Source organism: Taudactylus pleione, unplaced genomic scaffold (assembly GCF_031769625.1).
Source record: "Taudactylus pleione unplaced genomic scaffold, aTauple2 ptg000976l, whole genome shotgun sequence".
NCBI lineage: Eukaryota > Metazoa > Chordata > Amphibia > Anura > Myobatrachidae > Taudactylus > Taudactylus pleione.
This window is the reverse complement of record NW_028285377.1, coordinates 2,151,492-2,173,999: the sequence shown is the minus strand read 5'-3', so window position 1 is coordinate 2,173,999 and position 22,508 is coordinate 2,151,492. Positions and strand designations below refer to the sequence as shown.

Genomic DNA, 22,508 nt, shown 5'->3' with positions numbered 1-22,508 from the left:
TACCATCACATCCTCCTTCTCACTACACACTGATCTCACATTACCATCACATCCTCCTTCTCACTGCACACTACACACTGTTCTCACATTACCATCACATCCTCCTTCTCACTGCACACTACAGTGTTCTCACATTACCATCACATCCTCCTTCTCACTACACACTACACACTGTTCTCACATTACCATCACATCCTCCTTCTCACTGCACACTACAGTGTTCTCACATTACCATCACATCCTCCTTCTCACTACACACTGTTCTCACATTACCATCACATCCTCCTTCTCACTGCTCACTGTTCTAACATTACCATCACATCCTCCTTCTCACTACACACTGTTCTCACATTACCATCACATCCTCCTTCTCACTACACACTACACACTGTTCTCACATTACCATCACATCCTCCTTCTCACTGCTCACTGTTCTCACATTACCATCACATCCTCCTTCTCACTACACACTGATCTCACATTACCATCACATCCTCCTTCTCACTACACACTGTTCTCACATTACCATCACATCCTCCTTCTCACTGCACACTACCATCACATCCTCCTTCTCACTGCTCACTACACACTGTTCTCACATTACCATCACATCCTCCTTCTCACTGCACACTACACACTGTTCTCACATTACCATCACATCCTCCTTCTCACTGCACACTACACACTGTTCTCACATTACCATCACATCCTCCTTCTCACTGCACACTGTTCTCACATTACCATCACATCCTCCTTCTCACTGCTCACTACACACTGTTCTCACATTACCATCACATCCTCCTTCTCAGTACACACTGTTCTCACATTACCATCACATCCTCCTTCTCACTGCACACTACACACTGTTCTCACATTACCATCACATCCTCCTTCTCACTACACACTGTTCTCACATTACCATCACATCCTCCTTCTCACTACACACTGTTCTCACATTACCATCACATCCTCCTTCTCACTGCACACTACACACTGTTCTCACATTACCATCACATCCTCCTTCTCACTACACACTGTTCTCACATTACCATCACATCCTCCTTCTCACTACACACTGTTCTCACATTACCATCACATCCTCCTTCTCACTGCACACTACACACTGTTCTCACATTACCATCACATCCTCCTTCTCACTGCACACAACACACTGTTTTCACATTACCATCATATCCTCCTCACTGCACACTACACACTGTTCTCACATTACCATCACATCCTCCTTCTCACTACACACTGTTCTCACATTACCATCACATCCTCCTTCTCACTACACACTGTTCTCACATTACCATAACATCCTCCTTCTCACTACACACTGTTCTCACATTACCATCACATCCTCCTTCTCACTGCTCACTACACACTGTTCTCACATTACCATCACATCCTCCTTCTCACTGCACACTACACACTGTTCTCACTGCTCACTACACACTGTTCTCACATTACCATCACATCCTCCTTCTCACTACACACTGTTCTCACATTACCATCACATCCTCCTTCTCACTGCACACTACACACTGTTCTCACATTACCATCACATCCTCCTGCTCACTGCACACTACACACTGTTCTCACATTACCATCACATCCCCCTTCTCACTACACACTACAGACTGTTCTCACATTACCATCACATCCTCCTCCTCACTGCTCACTACACACTGTTCTCACATTACCATCACATCCTCCTTCTCACTACACACTGTTCTCACATTACCATCACATCCTCCTTCTCACTACACACTACACACTGTTCTGACATTACCATCACATCCTCCTTCTCACTACACACTGTTCTCACATTACCATCACATCCTCCTTCTCACTACACACTGTTCTCACATTACCATCACATCCTCCTTCTCACTACACACTGTTCTCACATTACCATCACATCCTCCTTCTCACTACACACTGTTCTCACATTACCATCACATCCTCCTTCTCACTACACACTACACACTGTTCTCACATTACCATCACATCCTCCTCCTCACTGTTCACTGTTCTCACATTACCATCACATCCTCCTTCTCACTGCACACTACACACTGTTCTCACATTACCATCACATCCTCCTTCTCACTACACACTGTTCTCACATTACCATCACATCCTCCTTCTCACTGCACACTACACACTGTTCTCACATTACCATCACATCCTCCTTCTCACTACACACTGTTCTCACATTACCATCACATCCTCCTTCTCACTGCACACTACACACTGTTCTCACATTACCATCACATCCTCCTTCTCACTACACACTACACACTGTTCTCACATTACCATCACATCCTCCTCCTCACTGTTCACTGTTCTCACATTACCATCACATCCTCCTTCTCACTGCACACTACACACTGTTCTCACATTACCATCACATCCTCCTTCTCACTACACACTGTTCTCACATTACCATCACATCCTCCTTCTCACTGCACACTACACACTGTTCTCACATTACCATCACATCCTCCTTCTCACTACACACTACACACTGTTCTCACATTACCATCACATCCTCCTTCTCACTACACACTGTTCTCACATTACCATCACATCCTCCTTCTCACTGCACACTACACACTGTTCTCACATTACCATCACATCCTCCTTCTCACTGCACACTACACACTGTTCTCACATTACCATCACATCCTCCTTCTCACTGCACACTACAGTGTTCTCACATTACCATCACATCCTCCTTCTCACTACACACTACACACTGTTCTCACATTACCATCACATCCTCCTTCTCACTGCTCACTGTTCTCACATTACCATCACATCCTCCTTCTCACTACACACTGTTCTCACATTACCATCACATCCTCCTTCTCACTACACACTACACACTGTTCTCACATTACCATCACATCCTCCTTCTCACTGCTCACTGTTCTCACATTACCATCACATCCTCCTTCTCACTACACACTGATCTCACATTACCATCACATCCTCCTTCTCACTACACACTACACACTGTTCTCACATTACCATCACATCCTTCTCACTACACACTACACACTGTTCTCACATTACCATCACATCCTCCTTCTCACTACACACTGTTCTCACATTACCATCACATCCTCCTTCTCACTACACACTGTTCTCACATTACCATCACATCCTCCATCTCACTGCTCACTACACACTGTTCTCACATTACCATCACATCCTTCTCACTACACACTACACACTGTTCTCACATTACCATCACATCCTCCTTCTCACTACACACTGTTCTCACATTACCATCACATCCTCCTTCTCACTACACACTGTTCTCACATTACCATCACATCCTCCTTCTCACTACACACTACACACTGTTCTCACATTACCATCACATCCTCCTTCTCACTGCTCACTGTTCTCACATTACTAACACATCCTCCTTCTCACTGCACACTACACACTGTTCTCACATTACCATCACATCCTCCTTCTCACTACACACTGTTCTCACATTACCATCACATCCTCCTTCTCACTACACACTGTTCTCACATTACCATCACATCCTCCTTCTCACTGCTCACTGTTCTCACATTACTATCACATCCTCCTTCTCACTGCACACTACACACTGTTCTCACATTACCATCACATCCCCCTTCTCACTACACACTACACACTGTTCTCACATTACCATCACATCCTCCTTCTCACTACACACTGTTCTCACATTACCATCACATCCTCCTTCTCACTACACACTGTTCTCACATTACCATCACATCCTCCTCCTCACTACACACTGCTCTCACATTACCATCACATCCTCCTTCTCACTGCACACTACACACTGTTCTCACATTACCATCACATCCTCCTTCTCACTGCTCACTACACACAGGGCCTGATTTAGACCCGGTCGCAATCGTTGAGCGCTCGCATCCGGATCGATGGTGGCACAGAGCGCATGCGCACTACGGAGCTGGCTCAGTCATGCGCATGCGTGCGACCCTGATAGCAACGGGCAATCCGTTACTCCGGGTCTCGCACCAAAGGGGGCATGCTGTCAATGTTGAGTGACAGAACGCCCCCTTTGGTGGGGGGGCCGGGGGGGGTGGCTGTCCAGACGGAGACATTCACATAATAACGCCTACCGTCTGGGGGGGCCCAACTGACATCACAAGTGATGTCAGTGGTAGAGCTTTCGGCTCTGATTGAGCCAAAAGCTCCCTGGGGCTTGCGGCCACGAGACCCTACCACAAGGGTCTCGTCGCAAGCTCGATGGTCGCGATGGTCTTGACTAAGACTATAGCTTACCTTATCACAATCAGCCAGCTGCACTGGTAACCGAATTCTGTCCACACCACAGGGATGGTCAGACGCATTCAGTCCACTATAATAGACAATGGGCTCAAACTTGTTTTTTCCATGTGCGAGAAAGAGAGAATAATCCTGTCCTGCAGCTACACAGCACACGCCGTCATCCTCAGACACCTAGTATGGGGCATAGAGAAAGGCCAGACACTTCAATCCAACGCAAAGTACCACCGCCAATACCAACATAGCAATCACCTCTCACAGGAGGGCATGTAAGTACAATAGGGCAATGTATGTCTTATACCTCTCACAGGAGGGCATGTAAGAGCAATAGGGCAATGTATGTCTTATACCTCTCACAGGAGGGCATGTAAGTACAATAGGGCAATGCATGTCTTATACCCCACAGGAGGGCATGTAAGAACAATAGGGCAATGCATGTCTTATACCTCTCACAGGAGGGCATGTAAGATACAATAGGGCAATGTATGTCTTATACCTCTCACAGGAGGGCATGTAAGAACAATAGGGCAATGTATGTCTTATACCTCACACAGGAGGGCATGTAAGATACAATAGGGCAATGTATGTCTTATACCTCACACAGGAGGGCATGTAAGAGCAATAGGGCAATGTATATCTTATGCCTCACAGGAGGACATGTAAGATACAATAGGGCAATGTATGTCTTATACCTCTCACAGGAGGACATGTAAGAGCAATAGGGCAATGTATGTCTTATACCTCTCACAGGAGGACATGTAAGTGCAATAGGGCAATGTATGTCTTATACCTCACACAGGAGGACATGTAAGAGCAATAGGGCAATGTATGTCTTATACCTCACACAGGAGGACATGTAAGTGCAATAGGGCAATGCATGTCTTATACCTCTCACAGGAGGGCATGTAAGAATAGGGCAATGCATGTCTTATACCTCTCACAGGAGGGCATGTAAGAATAGGGCAATGCATGTCTTATACCTCTCACAGGAGGGCATGTAAGATACAATAGAGCAATGTATGTCTTATACCTCACAGGAGGGCCATGTAAGATACAATAGAGCAATGTATGTCTTATACCTCACAGGAGGGCCATGTAAGTACAATAGGGCAATGCATGTCTTATACCTCACACAGGAGGGCATGTAAGAGCAATAGGGCAATGTATGTCTTATACCTCACACAGGAGGGCATGTAAGAGCAATAGGGCAATGTATGTCTTATACCTCACACAGGAGGGCATGTAAGATACAATAGGGCAATGTATGTCTTATACCTCACACAGGAGGACATGTAAGTACAATAGGGCAAAGTATGTCTTATACCTCTCACAGGAGGGCATGTAAGAACAATAGGGCAATGTATGTCTTATACCTCACACAGGATGGCATGTAAGAACAATAGGGCAATGTATGTCTTATACCTCTCACAGGAGGGCATGTAAGATACAATAGGGCAATGTATGTCTTATACCTCTCACAGGAGGGCATGTAAGATACAATAGGGCAATGTATGTCTTATACCTCTCACAGGAGGGCATGTAAGATACAATAGGGCAATGTATGTCTTATACCTCTCACAGGAGGGCATGTAAGAATAGGGCAATGCATGTCTTATACCTCACACAGGAGGACATGTAAGAACAATAGGGCAATGTATGTCTTATACCTCTCACAGGAGGGCATGTAAGAGCAATAGGGCAATGTATGTCTTATACCTCTCACAGGAGGGCATGTAAGAGCAATAGGGCAATGTATGTCTTATACCTCACAGGAGGGCATGTAAGTACAATAGGGCAATGCATGTCTTATACCCCACAGGAGGGCATGTAAGAACAATAGGGCAATGTATGTCTTATACCTCACACAGGAGGGCAAGAACAATAGGGCAATGTATGTCTTATACCTCTCACAGGAGGGCATGTAAGAACAATAGGGCAATGTATGTCTTATACCTCTCACAGGAGGGCATGTAAGAACAATAGGGCAATGTATGTCTTATACCTCACAGGAGGACATGTAAGAGCAATAGGGCAATGCATGTCTTATACCTCTCACAGGAGGGCATGTAAGAACAATAGGGCAATGTATGTCTTATACCTCTCACAGGAGGGCATGTAAGAACAATAGGGCAATGTATGTCTTATACCTCTCACAGGAGGGCATGTAAGAACAATAGGGCAATGCATGTCTTATGCCTCACACAGGAGGGCATGTAAGTACAATAGGGCAATGTATGTCTTATACCTCACAGGAGGACATGTAAGAACAATAGGGCAATGTATGTCTTCTACCTCTCACAGGAGGGCATGTAAGAGCAATAGGGCAATGTATGTCTTATACCTCTCACAGGAGGGCATGTAAGAATAATCGGGCAATGTATGTCTTATACCTCACACAGGAGGGCATGTAAGATACAATAGGGCAATGTATGTCTTATACCTCTCACAGGAGGGCATGTAAGAACAATAGGGCAATGTATGTCTTATACCTCTCACAGGAGGGCATGTAAGATAAAATAGGGTAATGTCATGTGTAGGAGAAGTATTCTTAGGATTTTAGCCACTTACTGTAGGCACATAGGTAACTTATAAACATGGAGTTAGATATTGTCCCGGGACGTAGGCGCTTACCAGCCGCTACTTCTCCGTCCAAGGAGCTTGTTTAACCATAAGGGCAGATGATGCGGCAGTGAGAGGTCCGTGCGCTTAAATATATCCCCGGCTTCTGCACTTACTTAGCTGTTTATTTCTCCCACCACAGTCTGGAAGCTTCCCAGCGCATGATGGACACTTTAGGCAAAAGTTAGATTGGTCCTTAACACCGCACTGTCTAAGAGCATCTTCAGAATAGGCTCTCCAGCCTAAAGGGCTTGTAAAACGCTCTCTTGGCCGAAGAATCGCTTCGAAGGCAATAGCTTTAAGTTTCTGAAATCTTAGTGACACTTCTTACTAAGGTTCATAGGCAGAGGATAAAATATAAAATCAAGTTCAAGTCCCAAGGAGCCACAAAAGACATATTCAAGGACAAGTTTGTTCTACTGCTTGAGAGAACTGGACAATTAGCTCCCCTGACGCCAGTTTCTTATACGGGAGAAATCGGTACCTTCAAGGTTGCAAATCGCTCCATCACCTTGCGCTAAACTGCCTTCACTGGATTCAATTTAGTTCCAGATCCGGAAATTCATATTTCCCACACTCTGTAATACGCTTCTGATGGGCCTGATTATTTCCCACTCTCTGTAATACGCTTCTGATGGACCTGACTATATCCCACACTCTGTAATACGCTTCTGATGGACCTGACTATATCCCACACTCTGTAATACGCTTCTGATGGAACTGACTATTTCCCACACTCTGTAATACGCTTCTGATGGACCTGACTATATCCCACACTCTGTAATACGCTTCTGATGGACCTGACTATATCCCACACTCTGTAATACGCTTCTGATGGAACTGACTATTTCCCACACTCTGTAATACGCTTCTGATGGACCTGACTATATCCCACACTCTGTAATACGCTTCTGATGGACCTGACTATATCCCACACTCTGTAATACGCTTCTGATGGACCTATTTCCCACACTCTGTAATACGCTTCTGATGGACCTGATTATTTCCCACACTCTGTAATACGCTTCTGATGGAACTGACTATTTCCCACACTCTGTAATACGCTTCTGATGGACCTATTTCCCACACTCTGTAATACGCTTCTGATGTACCTGACTATTTCCCACACTCTGTAATACGCTTCTGATGTACCTGACTATTTCCCACACTCTGTAATACGCTTCTGATGGAACTGACTATTTCCCACAGTCTGTAATACGCTTCTGATGGACCTATTTCCCACACTCTGTAATACACTTCTGATGGACCTGACTATTTCCCACACTCTGTAATACGCTTCTGATGTACCTGACTATTTCCCACACTCTGTAATACGCTTCTGATGGAACTGACTATTTCCCACAGTCTGTAATACGCTTCTGATGGACCTATTTCCCACACTCTGTAATACACTTCTGATGGACCTGACTATTTCCCACACTCTCTGTAATACGCTTCTGATGGACCTGACTATATCCCACACTCTGTAATACGCTTCTGATGGAACTGACTATTTCCCACACTCTGTAATACGCTTCTGATGTACCTGACTATATCCCACACTCTGTAATACGCTTCTGATGGACCTATTTCCCACACTCTGTAATACGCTTCTGATGGACCTGACTATATCCCACACTCTGTAATACGCTTCTGATGGACCTGACTATATCCCACACTCTGTAATACGCTTCTGATGTACCTGACTATATCCCACACTCTGTAATACGCTTCTGATGGAACTGACTATTTCCCACAGTCTGTAACACGCTTCTGATGGACCTATTTCCCACACTCTGTAATACGCTTCTGATGTACCTGACTATTTCCCACACTCTCTGTAATACGCTTCTGGTGGAACTGATTATTTCCCACAGTCTGTAATACGCTTCTGATGGACCTGACTATTTCCCACACTCTTCCATCAGAAGTGTATTACACTTATTTCCTTGCTAGTAACAGAACTAATTATTTCACAAATAAATAAAAAATAACGCGCTAAACTGACTGGATGCAAGGTGGAGCGCGTTATTTTTCAAATCATTATGTATATCCGGTTTGATAACACCGGAACAAAATATCAGCTGCTTCTTTTGTGCGCAAAGGTTACTCCATTTAGTATATTGAGAAGTGATTATTTTGTCTGTCAGAATTGTATCTATTAGCGCCCACTCAGCCTTTGTGGCATTGCATTTAGACTCGCTGGATCTGGGTGAAGAATTGGTAGAGGCCAGAGTTCTTTGCACAACATCTCATGGGCGATTGTGAACCAGAGTTCTCTCGGCCATGATGATATAAATCGCTATTACAGCTGCCTTATTATCCGCGAGGCGGTTTGACATTCTGATTCATTGTCAACAGGTCTATCTGCAGACATCCAAATAGTCTAATGAAGAGCTGGAATCCCTCAGTTACTTTTCCATTCCTTTGACAAAACGTCCTTCTCACTAAGGAAATCCGCCCAAACCACGATCTTTGCCATCTCACCCATCATGGCATGGCTTCTGGTACAGTTGTGTGCCATACCCTCATATCGTCAGGAAACAATGACTGAAAAGTGAGGCTGAGAACCTCTGATCTAAATCAATGCTTGGAACCATGTCACTGCAGAAATTAATCATTACAAAGAATCTACCCCCCCCCCCCCATAGTAGTTGATTTGAGGGCTGGACAGGAATGACTTCAAGCTGGGAACAATCAGCATGAAAATCTTCCCAGCAGGCTGTGAGGAAACACTGTCTAAGTACATCATGGAGTATCTAGGAGTAGTAGTTCATAGGTAAACCCTTATTAGGGTTCAGGTGTATCTAACAGGGCCTAAATAATAACGTCCTTCACATCACATTTGCCAGTGACTAGTGCACAACTAACAATCCCCAGAAAGTCAGCCCACATCACTACGACTTCAGGCTGCAGAAAGACACAATCGCTGGACCAGTCATTGTAGGAAAACCCTAAAACAAACACAACCTAGCCTAAGAGACAAGAAAAAGACCAGGATTCACAGAAGGAGCCACCTTATGTCATCATAGGAGCTGAGTGGTCTGGAGCTTCTTCCTGTCTCTACCTAAAGTACCCATAATAAGGCTGACATGAAGGACTGAGGAAGAAAAGGGGATTATATCCATTTTCTTTTCCTCTAGTGATCTCCAGTAGATCCAATGAATTGCTGTGATGAAAGTGCATGTGTTACTACTATTCCTGGAATTATGTCTTATATACCTTGGAGAATACAGAATTACTCAAGCCCAGTGCAGAAGCGTAAAGATCTTGGTTGTGGCCTTGGAGTGGAAGGAGTGTGGAGCTGGAAGTGAAGGTGTGCCCAGCATGATGGGACTCCCTATATATCCAGGGTTCCAAAAGGTCCAGCGACCGTATGGTTAGAGAAATATGGATTCGTAGGGACTGTCAAAGTTCTGTAAACTTTCACTTTCTGGGGAGTTTATACTGTAGCTATATAAGCAACCAGAGCAACCAAGAATAGAGCTGGAGTCATTTCAGCATTTGTTTAGTGGCCCAAAACCTGGCAAGGACTAACGTCCGCGCAGCAACAGAGGGACGATGAGATGTGCTCTGTACTAGACACTGGGCTACAAGAGCTTGGCTGTGACTGACTGTCTCCATGAACAGAATTACCACACCTTTACATGATGTAACACACAATATATATATTTATGCACATCATAAAAGCTACGCAGCTACTGTGCATAACAGCCACAAGCATTACATGGCCACGTACCTTTACAAGACGTGGCATTGTTGTAGGTGACTGCAGGTGGCCAAGCTGCCCGGACACATTACTTCCCCAGGAATAAACCTGAAGAACGACACAAATTATATAATGTACACATTACAGAGCTGGTGACCAGCAAGGACCAATGAAAACCACATAAAATAGCATTTGATAAAGGGAAAAGACACCATAGTTACTATAAATGATCAGTAAATATAAGGGCAGGCATCATTTTACTGTAAATTTAAATGTATTGACAAAAGTAGAATAATAAGCTATCTAAGGTGTGAAACTGTAACTAAAGCGGTTCCAGAACACACCTAGAGCTAAAATAAAATACAAACCACTGAAATATTTTCATATTCCAGAACCTGCTTGAAGAAAGATAATTTGTGTGTGTCACTGCTACAAGTAATATTGTGACACTTACATAAGTACCCAACGGAGTCCCTCTGCAATTTAATATTTGGGACAGTTACATATATTCAGTAGCTCATTATAAAATGTTAAAAAAGAAGAAAAACTACGTGGAAAGAGGTTGTCCACTTTTGGGTTCTGTAACATAAATAAAGTACAGGTAGGTGTCAGCGGGAACGTTCTACACAAAATGGATTTTTATTATTTATAATTTTTTTATTTACAAACCCAGAAGTAGAAAAGGCATGGGGTATTAGAACATCCCAACAGGCCACCTCTGACCATATAACTGTATGGCTATAATGCAGCACATGTGCAGAAGAAAAGCAGACTAGCGATGGGAGAAGTAGAATACATGGTCCTCTCCCCCATACATACTTCATCACCCACTATGGAGAAATGTAAGCAGCACCGGCGTTTGTCTACCGGGGTCAATGATCAGTGCAAGATTTCCACTTCCTATACCGGTCATTAAGGGAATAAAGGTTGGAGTTACCTAACACAGGTCTGGGCAAGTCCTAGCAACGTCCTTGGCAAACACACTCCTCAAGCAAGTGACGAAATGAAAGGGTCAAAGAAACCACCTGACCTTATGGGAAAGATCACCAATATGCCCAAAATAAGGACGATGGTGACCAAATTATTCTGAAATAAAATACACCTAACATTCTGTTTTACCTTTACTAAGCAGTAACTTTGGAACAAGACACCATAATGTCCTTAACATTTCGGTGAGTATCGTTCTAAATTCTACAATCCAACTTTCATCTCCTCCACTATGCAGAAATAGCCCTAACTAAAGTCACCAATGACCTCCTCTCCGCGAAACCCAAGGTCACTTCTCTGTCCTCACCCTTTAAGATCTCTCTGCAGCCTTTCACACAGTCGACCATCCACCACTTCTCAGCTATCTTCACTTGCTCAGTTTTAGTGACACCTCTTGGAATATCTCCTATTTCTCTAAGCATTCCTTCTCCATCATTACCTCCACCTTCTGGTTCCTCCTATCTCCAGCTCCCTGTAGGTGTCCCTCAAGGCTCAGTCCTGGGCCTCCAACGCTTTTCACTCTACACATCCCCCCACTTGGTGAGATTATGAGCTTTCTCTCCTCGGTATCACTTTAATGCCTACGACAACCAAATCTACCTGTACTCCTGACCTCTCCCCTTCCCTCCATTCACACATCTCAAAGTATCTATCCCTGTATTTCCCAAACAAAGTCCTCATGGCCCACTCACAGTCCAGGTACTAAGGATATCTATGCATGAGCACAGGTGGCTTAATTATTACCTCAGTTTGATTTACCTACCTGTGCTGAAGCAGGAATATCCATAATGTCAGGACTGCGAGTGGGCCATGAGGACCCTGGTTTGGAAAACACTGGTCTATCCGCCATCACCTCTTGGATATCTCTTTCACAAGCTATGTTCAAGGCTGAGCTCATTGTCATCCATTCATCTTGTGTCTCCAACCCCTCCCCGTCTCACCCGCACAGTTGACAAAACCACCATCTGCTGAGTTCATCAAGTCCACTGCCTGGCCGTCATTTATCATTCCTCTCTCTCAATCACTCATTAAGGGGATCCCAATGCCAGAATGCTATTTGATATTTTTGGTCCTGGAAATACACAGGACTGGTCAGGGGGCTGTGGGTCATGTGTCCTCTCCAGGAATAGCAATATTTACTCATCCGGATGATTCCGTTCTCATTGGTGGGTGCATATCAAGTCCACTGCGCCAGCCACAGAAGATAACCACGAGTCCCTGTACCATGTAATGCTGCGGCTCTTAATTACTGACAGGTTGGGACCTAGTCAGCGCACGTCTAGCCTATTAGTGACTTGTCGTATCATGGGAACCAGCTCTTACACTGCTGCTAGGATAACACACCGTGCTACACACACAGGACAGTGCAAGAGAAGCATCGGGCAGGAACGGGACGATTCGGCATACTCCTTCCTGGCCACTGCTCCCACTGTGTACCTAAGGTAAGTGAAAGGGGGGGGGGGGGGGGGGGGGGAGAGAGACACAGGTAACAGGGAGGAGGGGTAGTAGGTGACAAGAGGAGAACAGTGCCAAGCATAGTAGTAGCAGGAGACACTCAGCAGGGAACTCATGGTCAATGTGTCCTTGATTTCCGAATTTAATTTAACGAAACAAAATTACTTTTGAACACATAATATCATAATTACAAATGTACAGTATTTGTTCTATTGTTACCCCTTTGATTTGAATGGAAAGGAAGAATCCAGAGCTCCCAGATATCACGAATATCAGAGATCATTCATTAAACGGGTTGGGTATGAAATCCCGGCTGTCGGGTCACCGCTGGTCAGAATACTGACAGCCAGAATCCCGACAGCCATAGGAAGACAGGTAAGTACTTTTCTAACCCCTACTCTAACCCTCCCTCCCCGGTGCCTAACCCTAACCTCTCCCCTAGTGCCTAAACCTAACCTCTCACTCCCTGCACCCTAAACCTAACACTCCCTACCCGGTGCCTAAACCCAATGTCCACCCCTAGTGCCTAAACCTAAACTACCCCTCCCTGCACCCTAATCCTAACCCTCCCCGTAATGCCTAACCCTAACCTCCCCCTAAGACACCGATACTTACCTTCGGGATGCCGGCGGTTGGGATACTAGTTCCGGGTTCCCGACCTGTCGGGATTTCGTCGCCGGTATTCAGACAGTCGGCATCCCACACTCCGGGATACCGACTACTTCTCCATTAAACATCTGAGCCATTTTACCAAGGAGGTGATCTGTATCCACCTCGAAGGACAGGCAGTGAAATGTGATTATTACAGGGCCAAGGACAATATCACGTTACCCATTTACATCGCTATGAGGAATTCAGGGCAACCTGGTCTACGTGACGAGAATTTAGGGAATCTCCCTCCAATCACTCCATCATGGACACATAAAACTTGATGGCTTGAGCCTTTTATACGCCCCAGGTGTGACCTCCCCTTCCTCATTAGAACTACAATTGGAAAACGAAGTCCCTGCTATGGCAGTATACACTGTATCTGTATGTGCACAGCCCCAATAAATAAATGGAGAGAAGGAAGTGAGGTGTTACCTGTGCCGTGGCTGTAAGAGCGACTGAATGGTGGCTGCCAGCTGCCAGCTGTACCACCTCTTTGCCATCCATGCTGCGGACACACAGTGGCTGTAACCTACAGTGTATAAGGGAATCAGTAAATCTAAGTTTTGTTACATTTAACCATTTAATGATCAAACTGAAATGTAAAACAATAGAATATTAAAATAACAAATGATTGTAATAAAAGCTGGCAAACACGCACTAAGAGGGCATCTTACCTCGGCAAGACATCTCCATGCCCCAGCTGTCCCTCTTTTCCTCTTCCCCAACTCCAAACTTCAGTCCTTAAGCATGGCAGCAATACGTCGGCCTCTCCACTGTTTGTAGGGGTCAGTGCCACAGTCCTCATGCGAGCGCGCCCAGCCTTCCGCAGGAGTCTTGGAGAAACTACCGATAAAACATGGAGTGCACTTAGCCGCACACTATTCATTATATTATATATATGTTTAGTTACATTTTTATAAAACTGTACTTCTAAAGGTCTGGTCAGGCTGAATCACTGTTACCTAAGGTAAAGACAGGACTCTGCACGGTGTATGTTACCTTGGGAAAGGAGCCCTGGCAGGGAAAGTCTTCTGCTCCCGGCTTCAGCTTCCTCCTCTCTTATATCCACCAGGCTGGAGCTTTTCTTGCCCTGCATAGACTCAAGTTTGACTTGTTCTTCCCGAATGTCTCTCAGTCCCTCCTGCACCACAGGCCCCACCGCAATCGGAGCTCCTGCATCACTCACTGGTCCAGAATAAAAGTTCATCACTTTCTTGAGGGACAAAGCTCCGGCTTCACAGGTAGCGGCTACTCGGAAGGTGACGGCTGAGGCACAGGACACTACCAGGCTGTTGAGAGCCGATGCTGGAGTCGTTGAAGTACTTAGAAAGCAATCACTTAGTTCCTGTAACTTTTGCTGTTCGATCATGAAAGAAAAAAAAAAACACATTACTATATATATTATATTTTAATTAACCACTTAACTGGCACGGTCAAATATTTCAAATAGTTTTTAACAATATGCTCTTTTCTTAATTTAAAAAAATAAATTGAATGTAAAAAAAAAAAAAAAAAAAAAAAAAAAAAAGAATATTTGCGGCTGCTAAAAAGGAAATAGCGAAGTCACTAAACGTGGGTGTTAATAATTTACCGTCTGGGCTGGTTGAGGACCAGAATATTCTCCCATTGCTAGGCTGTCCGTGTTTTGTGTTTCTATTCCTTTTATCAAACACTGTCCGAATATTCCAGGATCCAGACGATCCCCAACTGAGCATAGGAGAAGGTCTGCCCCCATACACAGGGAACGTTCTACTACCTGTCCTGGTTCTACAGCACTTTGTACAGCCTGCCAGGACATACAGTATTGCGCGTGTGACGGGAGAGCTCGGTGCCTCCGATGTCTGCATAGGTTACAGCTTGCCAGGACATACAGTATTACGCGTGTGACGGGAGAGCTCGGTGCCTCCGATGTCTGCATAGGTTACAGCCTGCCAGGACATACAGTATTGCGCGTGTGACGGGAGAGCTCGGTGCCTCCGATGTCTCCATAGGTTACGGCCTGCCAGGACACAGTATTGCGCGTGTGACGGGAGAGCTCGGTGCCTCCGATGTCTGCATAGGTTACAGCCTGCCAGGACATACAGTATTGCGCGTGTGACGGGAGAGCTCGGTGCCTCCAATGTATGCATAGGTTACAGCCTGCCAGGACATACAGTATTGTGCGTGTGACGGGAGAGCTCGGTGCCTCCGATGTCTCCATAGGTTACAGCCTGCCAGGACATACAGTATTGTGCGTGTGACGGAGAGCTCGGTGCCTCCGATGTCTGCATAGGTTACAGCCCGCCAGGACATACAGTATTGTGCGTGTGACGGGAGAGCTCGGTGCCTCCGATGTCTGCATAGGTTACAATGGGGTGGCACTATGAATATGTTGAACATCTGGCACCTAAAGTGAAAGCACTGCTGCCTACCCCTGGCCGATCGTACCAGCATAGATAGAGCATGAGGCATTCTGTGTACAGTGTGATACTGATGGCTGAGACCTCGGCCCATAATCGTGCTGATGAGCCAACCCGGTCTTGTGATTGGGGGAGGTATTAGTGCTCGACTGTTCTCCTACTGTAATCCCCTCTCGCACGATGTAGAGGGTACTTTATTCTCCTACCATACTCCCCTCTCACGCTGGCAGTTACATTGGCACTGGCTAGAGGGTACTAGATTCTCCTACCATGCTCCCCTCTCACGCTGGCGGCTAAGTTGGCACTGGGAAGAGATGACTGGATTCTCCTACCATACTCCCCTCTCACGCTGGCGACTAAGTTGGCACTGGGTAGAAGGAACTAGATTCTCCTACCATGCTCCCCTCTCACGCTGGCGGCTAAGTTGGCATGGGTAGAGGGTACTGTATTCTCCTACCATGCTCCCCTCTCACGCTGGCGGCTAAGTTGGCACTGGGAAGAAGGTACTAGATTCTCTTACCATGCTCCCCTCTCACGCTGGTGGCTATGTTGGCACTGGGTAGAGGGTACTAAATTCTCCTACCATGCTCCCCTCTCACGCTGGCGGCTAAGTTGGCATGGGTAGAGGGTACTAGATTCTCCTACCATGCTCCCCTCTCACGCTGGCGGCTAAGTTGGCACTGAGTAGAGGTGCCTGGATTCTCCTACCATGCTCCCCTCTCACGCCGGCGGGTAAGTCGGCATGGGTAGAGGGTACTAGATTCTCCTACCATGCTCCCCTCTCACGCTGGCGGCTAAGTTGGCACTGGGTAGAGATGACTGGATTCTCCTACCATGCTCCCCTCTCACGCTGGCGGCTAAGTTGGCACTGGGTAGAGGGTACTAGATTCTCCTACCATGCTCCCCTCTCACGCTGGCGGCTAAGTTGGCACTGGGTAGAGGGTACTAAATTCTCCTACCATGCTCCCCTCTCACGCTGGCGGCTAAGTTGGCACTGGGTAGAGATGACTGGATTCTCCTACCATGCTCCCCTCTCACGCTGGCGGCTAAGTTGGCATGGGTAGAGGGTACTAGATTCTCCTACCATGCTCCCCTCTCACGCTGGCGGCTAAGTTGGCACTGAGTAGAGGTGCCTGGATTCTCTTACCATGCTCCCCTCTCACGCTGGCGGGTAAGTCGGCATGGGTAGAGGGTACTAGATTCTCCTACCATGCTCCCCTCTCACGCTGGCGGCTAAGTTGGCACTGGGTAGAGATGACTGGATTCTCCTACCATGCTCCCCTCTCACGCTGGCGACTAAGTTGGCACTGGGTAGAAGGTACTAGATTCTCCTACCATGCTCCCCTCTCACGCTGGCGGCTAAGTTGGCACTGGGTAGAAGGTACTAGATTCTCCTACCATGCTCCCCTCTCACGCTGGCGGCTAAGTTGGCATGGGTAGAGGGTACTAGATTCTACTACCATGCTCCCCTCTCACGCTGGCGGCTAAGTCGGCACTGGGTAGAGATGACTGGATTCTCCTACCATGCTCCCCTCTCACGCTGGCGGCTAAGTCGGCACTGGGTAGAGGGTACTAGATTCTCCTACCATGCTCCCCTCTCACGCTGGCGGCTAAGTTGGCATGGGTAGAGGGTACTGTATTCTACTACCATGCTCCCCTCTCACGCTGGTGGCTAAGTTGGCATGGGTAGAGGGTACTAGATTCTCCTACCATGCTCCCCTCTCACGCTGGCGGCTAAGTTGGCACTGAGTAGAGATGACTGGATTCTCCTACCATGCTCCCCTCTCACGCTGGCGGCTAAGTTGGCACTGGGTAGAGATGACTGGATTCTCCTACCATGCTCCCCTCTCACGCTGGCGGCTAAGTTGGCACTGGGTAGAGGTTCTAGATTATCCTACCATGCTCCCCTCTCGCTCTGGTGGCTAAGTCGGCACTGGGTAGAGGGTACTAGATTCTCCTACCATGCTCCCCTCTCACGCTGGCGGCTAAGTTGGCACTGGGTAGAGGGTACTGGATTCTCCTACCATACTCCCCTCTCATGCTGGCGGCTAAGTTGGCACTGGGTAGAAGGTACTAGATTCTCCTACCACGCTCCCCTCTCATGCTGGTGGCTAAGTTGGCACTGGGTAGAGATGACCGGATTCTCCTACCATACTCCCCTCTCACGCTGGCGGCTAAGTTGGCACTGAGTAGAGATGACTGTATTCTCCTACCATACTCCCCTCTCACGCAGGCGGCTAAGTCGGCACTGGGTAGAGGGTACTAGATTCTCCTACCATACTCCCCTCTCACGCTGGCGGCTAAGTTGGCACTGGGTAGAAGGTACTAGATTCTCCTACCACGCTCCCCTCTCATGCTGGTGGCTAAGTTGGCACTGGGTAGAAGGTACAAGATTCTCCTACCACGCTCCCCTCTCATGCTGGCGGCTAAGTTGGCACTGGGTAGAAGGTACTAGATTCTCCTACCATGCTCCCCTCTCGCGCTGGCGGCTAAGTTGGCACTGGGTAGAGATGACTGGATTCTCCTACCATACTCCCCTCTCACGCTGGCGGCTAAGTTGGCACTGAGTAGAGATGACTGTATTCTCCTACCACGCTCCCCTCTCATGCTGGCGGCTAAGTTGGCACTGGGTAGAAGGTACTAGATTCTCCTACCATGCTCCCCTCTCATGCTGGTGGCTAAGTTGGCACTGGGAAGAAAGTACTAGATTCTCCTACCATGCTCACCTCTCACACTGGCAGCTAAGTTGGCACTGGGTAGAGGGTACTAGATTCTCCTACCATGCTCCCCTCTCACGCTGGCGGCTAAGTTGGCACTGGGTAGATGGTACTAGATTCTCCTACCATGCTCCCCTCTCACACTGGCGGCTAAGTTGGCACTGGGTAGATGGTACTAGATTCTCCTACCATGCTCCCCTCTCACGCTGGCGGCTAAGTTGGCACTGGGTAGAGGGTACTAGATTCTCCTACCATGCTCCCCTCTCACACTGGCGGCTAAGTTGGCACTGGGTAGAGGGTACTAGATTCTCCTACCATGCTCCCCTCTCACGCTGGCGGCTAAGTTGGCACTGGGTAGATGGTACTAGATTCTCCTACCATGCTCCCCTCTCACACTGGCGGCTAAGTTGGCACTGGGTAGATGGTACTAGATTCTCCTACCATGCTCCCCTCTCACGCTGGTGGCTAAGGGGCATAATCAATAAGTCGCGAAAAGTCGGAAAGATTTTGCCTGCCGTACTTTTTGCTGACTCTGCGTGTTCTAGAGGTGAAAACTTTTAGTGAGCGGCCCCGCTTTTCGCCCTATTCAATTCCAAAAGGACGCGAAAGCGGAACCTGGCGAAACAAACAGGCGAAAAGTGCTGTCTGATTTGGGGAAAAACAGCCTGCCCCCCCCCCTCCCCCCTCAAAAGATGCACTGACATTGGGGATCAATGTAGTTGCCCCTGAATAGCCCTACTGAAATGCTCTCATTATCTGCTAATTAGCGTCTCTGTGGTGAAGAATGGCATTTAGCAGTTTTTTTCGGTGAAAATAATCAGTCCCAGCAGGTTTGGGGTACATGAAAATGGGTGCACGCATGGTTACATTTCTCACAAGTTAATTTTTAAAAAACTTGAAAAAACGCACCTTCAGCAAGCACCTGTAATCAAAAAAACACGTTCCCCATACTTGCAGACCCCCCTAACGATGTACTTTTTTGCCCACTTTTTCAAAGTCATTTTTGGGGTGTTCAATTTTTTTTTAGGCTTTCTTTGACGCAGTTTACCTTTGGGGCCCTGTCCCAGGGGTGCACGGTGGTTTCCCCATCTTTACACCCCAAAACCGCAATTCTGCACTTTTTTCCACCTGCTTTCAAAGGTGAATCTTTTTTGCCAATGCATTGACTTTCCGCGTACGCGAAAAGTCTTTGGAATTGAATATAGGGATAAGTTTTTGCCTGGCGAAATGATGTCATTAGCTAAACTTTTTCGCCGAAAGCTGCTTATCGCGGCTAATTGAATATGTTACACAGCAGAGGAGAAGTACTGGGGTACCCCAGGAGGGAATCGGTATGAAATACCGCCGGCCGCATGGTTCGATTCCCGGCAGCGCCTAGCCGACAAAAGCAGAGTTCCCGGCAGCGGAAGCCAGACAGCGCTGGAAATCCCGATCATCGCTAAGGTAAGTATAAACTAACCTAACCTAACCCCCTAACCCTCCTTAGGGGTGCCTAACCCTAACCTCCCCCCCAAGTGCCTAACCTCCCCCCCCCCCCCCCCCCCCCAAGTGCCTAACCCCCCCCCTTCCACGCTGCCTAACCCAAAGTCCCCCGCAGGTGCCCTAAACCTAACCCTCCCCCCACCGGCAGCCCGATCGAAGAGATGCTGGGCACCTGTCTCCCGGCATCGGGGAAATGACTGGAGTCTAGATATAGACGCCCGGCATTTCACCTTTGCCGGGATATGACAGTCGGGAAGCCGGCTGTCGGTATTAAGGCAGCCGGTTTCCTGATTGTATACCCCCAGGAGTACGCACCATAATTACACAGCAGAGGAGAAGTACCGGGGTACCCCAGGGGTACACACAGCAGAGGAGAAGTACCGGGGTACCCCAGGGGTACACACAGCAGAGGAGAAGTACCGGGGTACCCCAGGGGTACACACAGCAGAGGAGAAGTACCGGGGTACCCCAGGGGTACACACAGCAGAGGAGAAGTACCGGGGTAGCCCAGGGGTACACACAGCAGAGGAGAAGTACAGGGGTAGCCCAGGGGTACACACAGCAGAGGAAAAGTACCGGGGTACCCCAGGTGTACACACAGCAGAGGAAAAGTACCGGGGTACCCCAGGGGTACACACAGCAGAGGAGAAGTACCGGGGTAGCCCAGGGTTACACACAGCAGAGGAGAAGTACCGGGGTACCCCAGGAGTACACACAGCAGAGGAAAGGGCTTTACTGGCTGAACAATCTCTTACCTGTCCATGCTCTGACACCGCGTTTTCTGGGGTGGATTCCTCTGCCGGTTGATCAATGTCAGACTGTGTCGGATTTCTGCAGACAGGCTTATCGGGGGTCTCGTCAGTTGTGCTATCACACATGCTGACCACATCAGTGCCAACCTCTGTGTCAGACTCTGTCCGCTTTGGACTGCGACTATTCTTGTCCTCTTTCATCTCAGGCAAATATGAATTCTGCTCCATTCTTGGAAATGTATTTCTAGAGCTTAGGGAAGGTGGACTAGTCCTGTTATCAGGCTGGGATTCTGCTAACATCACCCCCAGCGGGCAGCAGTGAGCATCCGATATAATGACGTGGTCTTCTTTCTCTGTCATTGTAATTAGCAGCTCTCTGCAGTGATTGCACCTCTCTGGCACAGGCTTCAGCTCTTGAGGAAGAGGGCACTGCACCAGTGCCAAGCTGTGAAAAGCCCCGCAGACTACCTGGAGCACAACCCGCCCGGCAAGATGTTCCACCTTCTGGGGTTTAGTCACAGGAAAGGTTGAAGTTAATAGACCGAGCTGACAGCCACTGCCCCATGCCCAGGTTTCCCTGCTGACGGATAATGCCAGCGTGTGTTCTTCCCCACATGACAGCTGTATAACCCGCACCCACAGGGGAGGAGAACTTTCCTGGTCAGTGATAGTGATCGGTGTAGGTTCTGGGATGGATGGGTGGTCGGCAATGGCACATTGCCCAGCCGTGTTCTCCCCCCACATGTACACCATTCCATTGTCTGTTACAGCGCCACAGTGATAGCTTCCCGCAGCAACGCATATTACGCGCTGACCACTCAGCGCTTCCTCTAATGCAGGGGCGGTGCCTGGGACGTCATGTGACTTCTCCCTCCATGGCTGCTTTCCATAGCTAAAGACTTCACCATCTAAAAGAAAAAAAATAACTTTGGTAGATTACATATTGCCCGTCATAAGCAGGTTCTAATCTCTATATGGTGCGGCGTCCTATAAATAATAATTATAGTCTAATATCACAGACAGGTCACTGCGAGGCTGATAGCGCCAGGACGCAGTGAGGACAAGATACGCTGTAACACAGTCCAAGTTACAAAGATTAACCACTAAGGACCAATACAAAGTAACATGATTATTTAGGGAGGTCAGAAGAATGAATGACAGCGTACACAGAATATTACACATAATTATGAGACAAACATATAATAAAGCCAAATCAAATACAGATTATTATATATAACTGACCTTTGTCTTTAATATAAAATGTACATTATTTGATTGAATGTTTTGCTTTTATGTTGCAATACTCACTATGGTGGCTCATCCCAGTATTATATAACAACATGTTAATGAATAAGAAAAAATACCTCCAAGACTTTTGGTATTTTAGTTATTGGAATAAAGAGATTTAAACCAT

General features: G+C 47.2%; 1 protein-coding gene across 4 annotated transcripts in view; it reads right to left on the bottom strand.

Annotated features, from left to right (window-relative positions):
- ALS2 (alsin Rho guanine nucleotide exchange factor ALS2) overlaps positions 1 to 22,508 on the bottom strand; it is a 212,120-nt gene that overhangs the window by 145,093 nt on the left and 44,519 nt on the right. For all 4 annotated transcript variants that reach the window (XM_088460710.1, XM_088460709.1, XM_088460712.1 and 1 more), the window contains 6 exons: positions 21,098 to 22,002; positions 14,744 to 15,101; positions 14,419 to 14,587; positions 14,177 to 14,273; positions 10,682 to 10,759; positions 4,321 to 4,497 (listed from right to left, as the gene is read on the bottom strand). In XM_088460710.1, the coding sequence (XP_088316836.1) occupies positions 4,321 to 4,497; positions 10,682 to 10,759; positions 14,177 to 14,273; positions 14,419 to 14,587; positions 14,744 to 15,101; positions 21,098 to 22,002 (1,784 nt within the window). The remainder of the gene's footprint in view (positions 1 to 4,320; positions 4,498 to 10,681; positions 10,760 to 14,176; positions 14,274 to 14,418; positions 14,588 to 14,743; positions 15,102 to 21,097; positions 22,003 to 22,508) is intronic.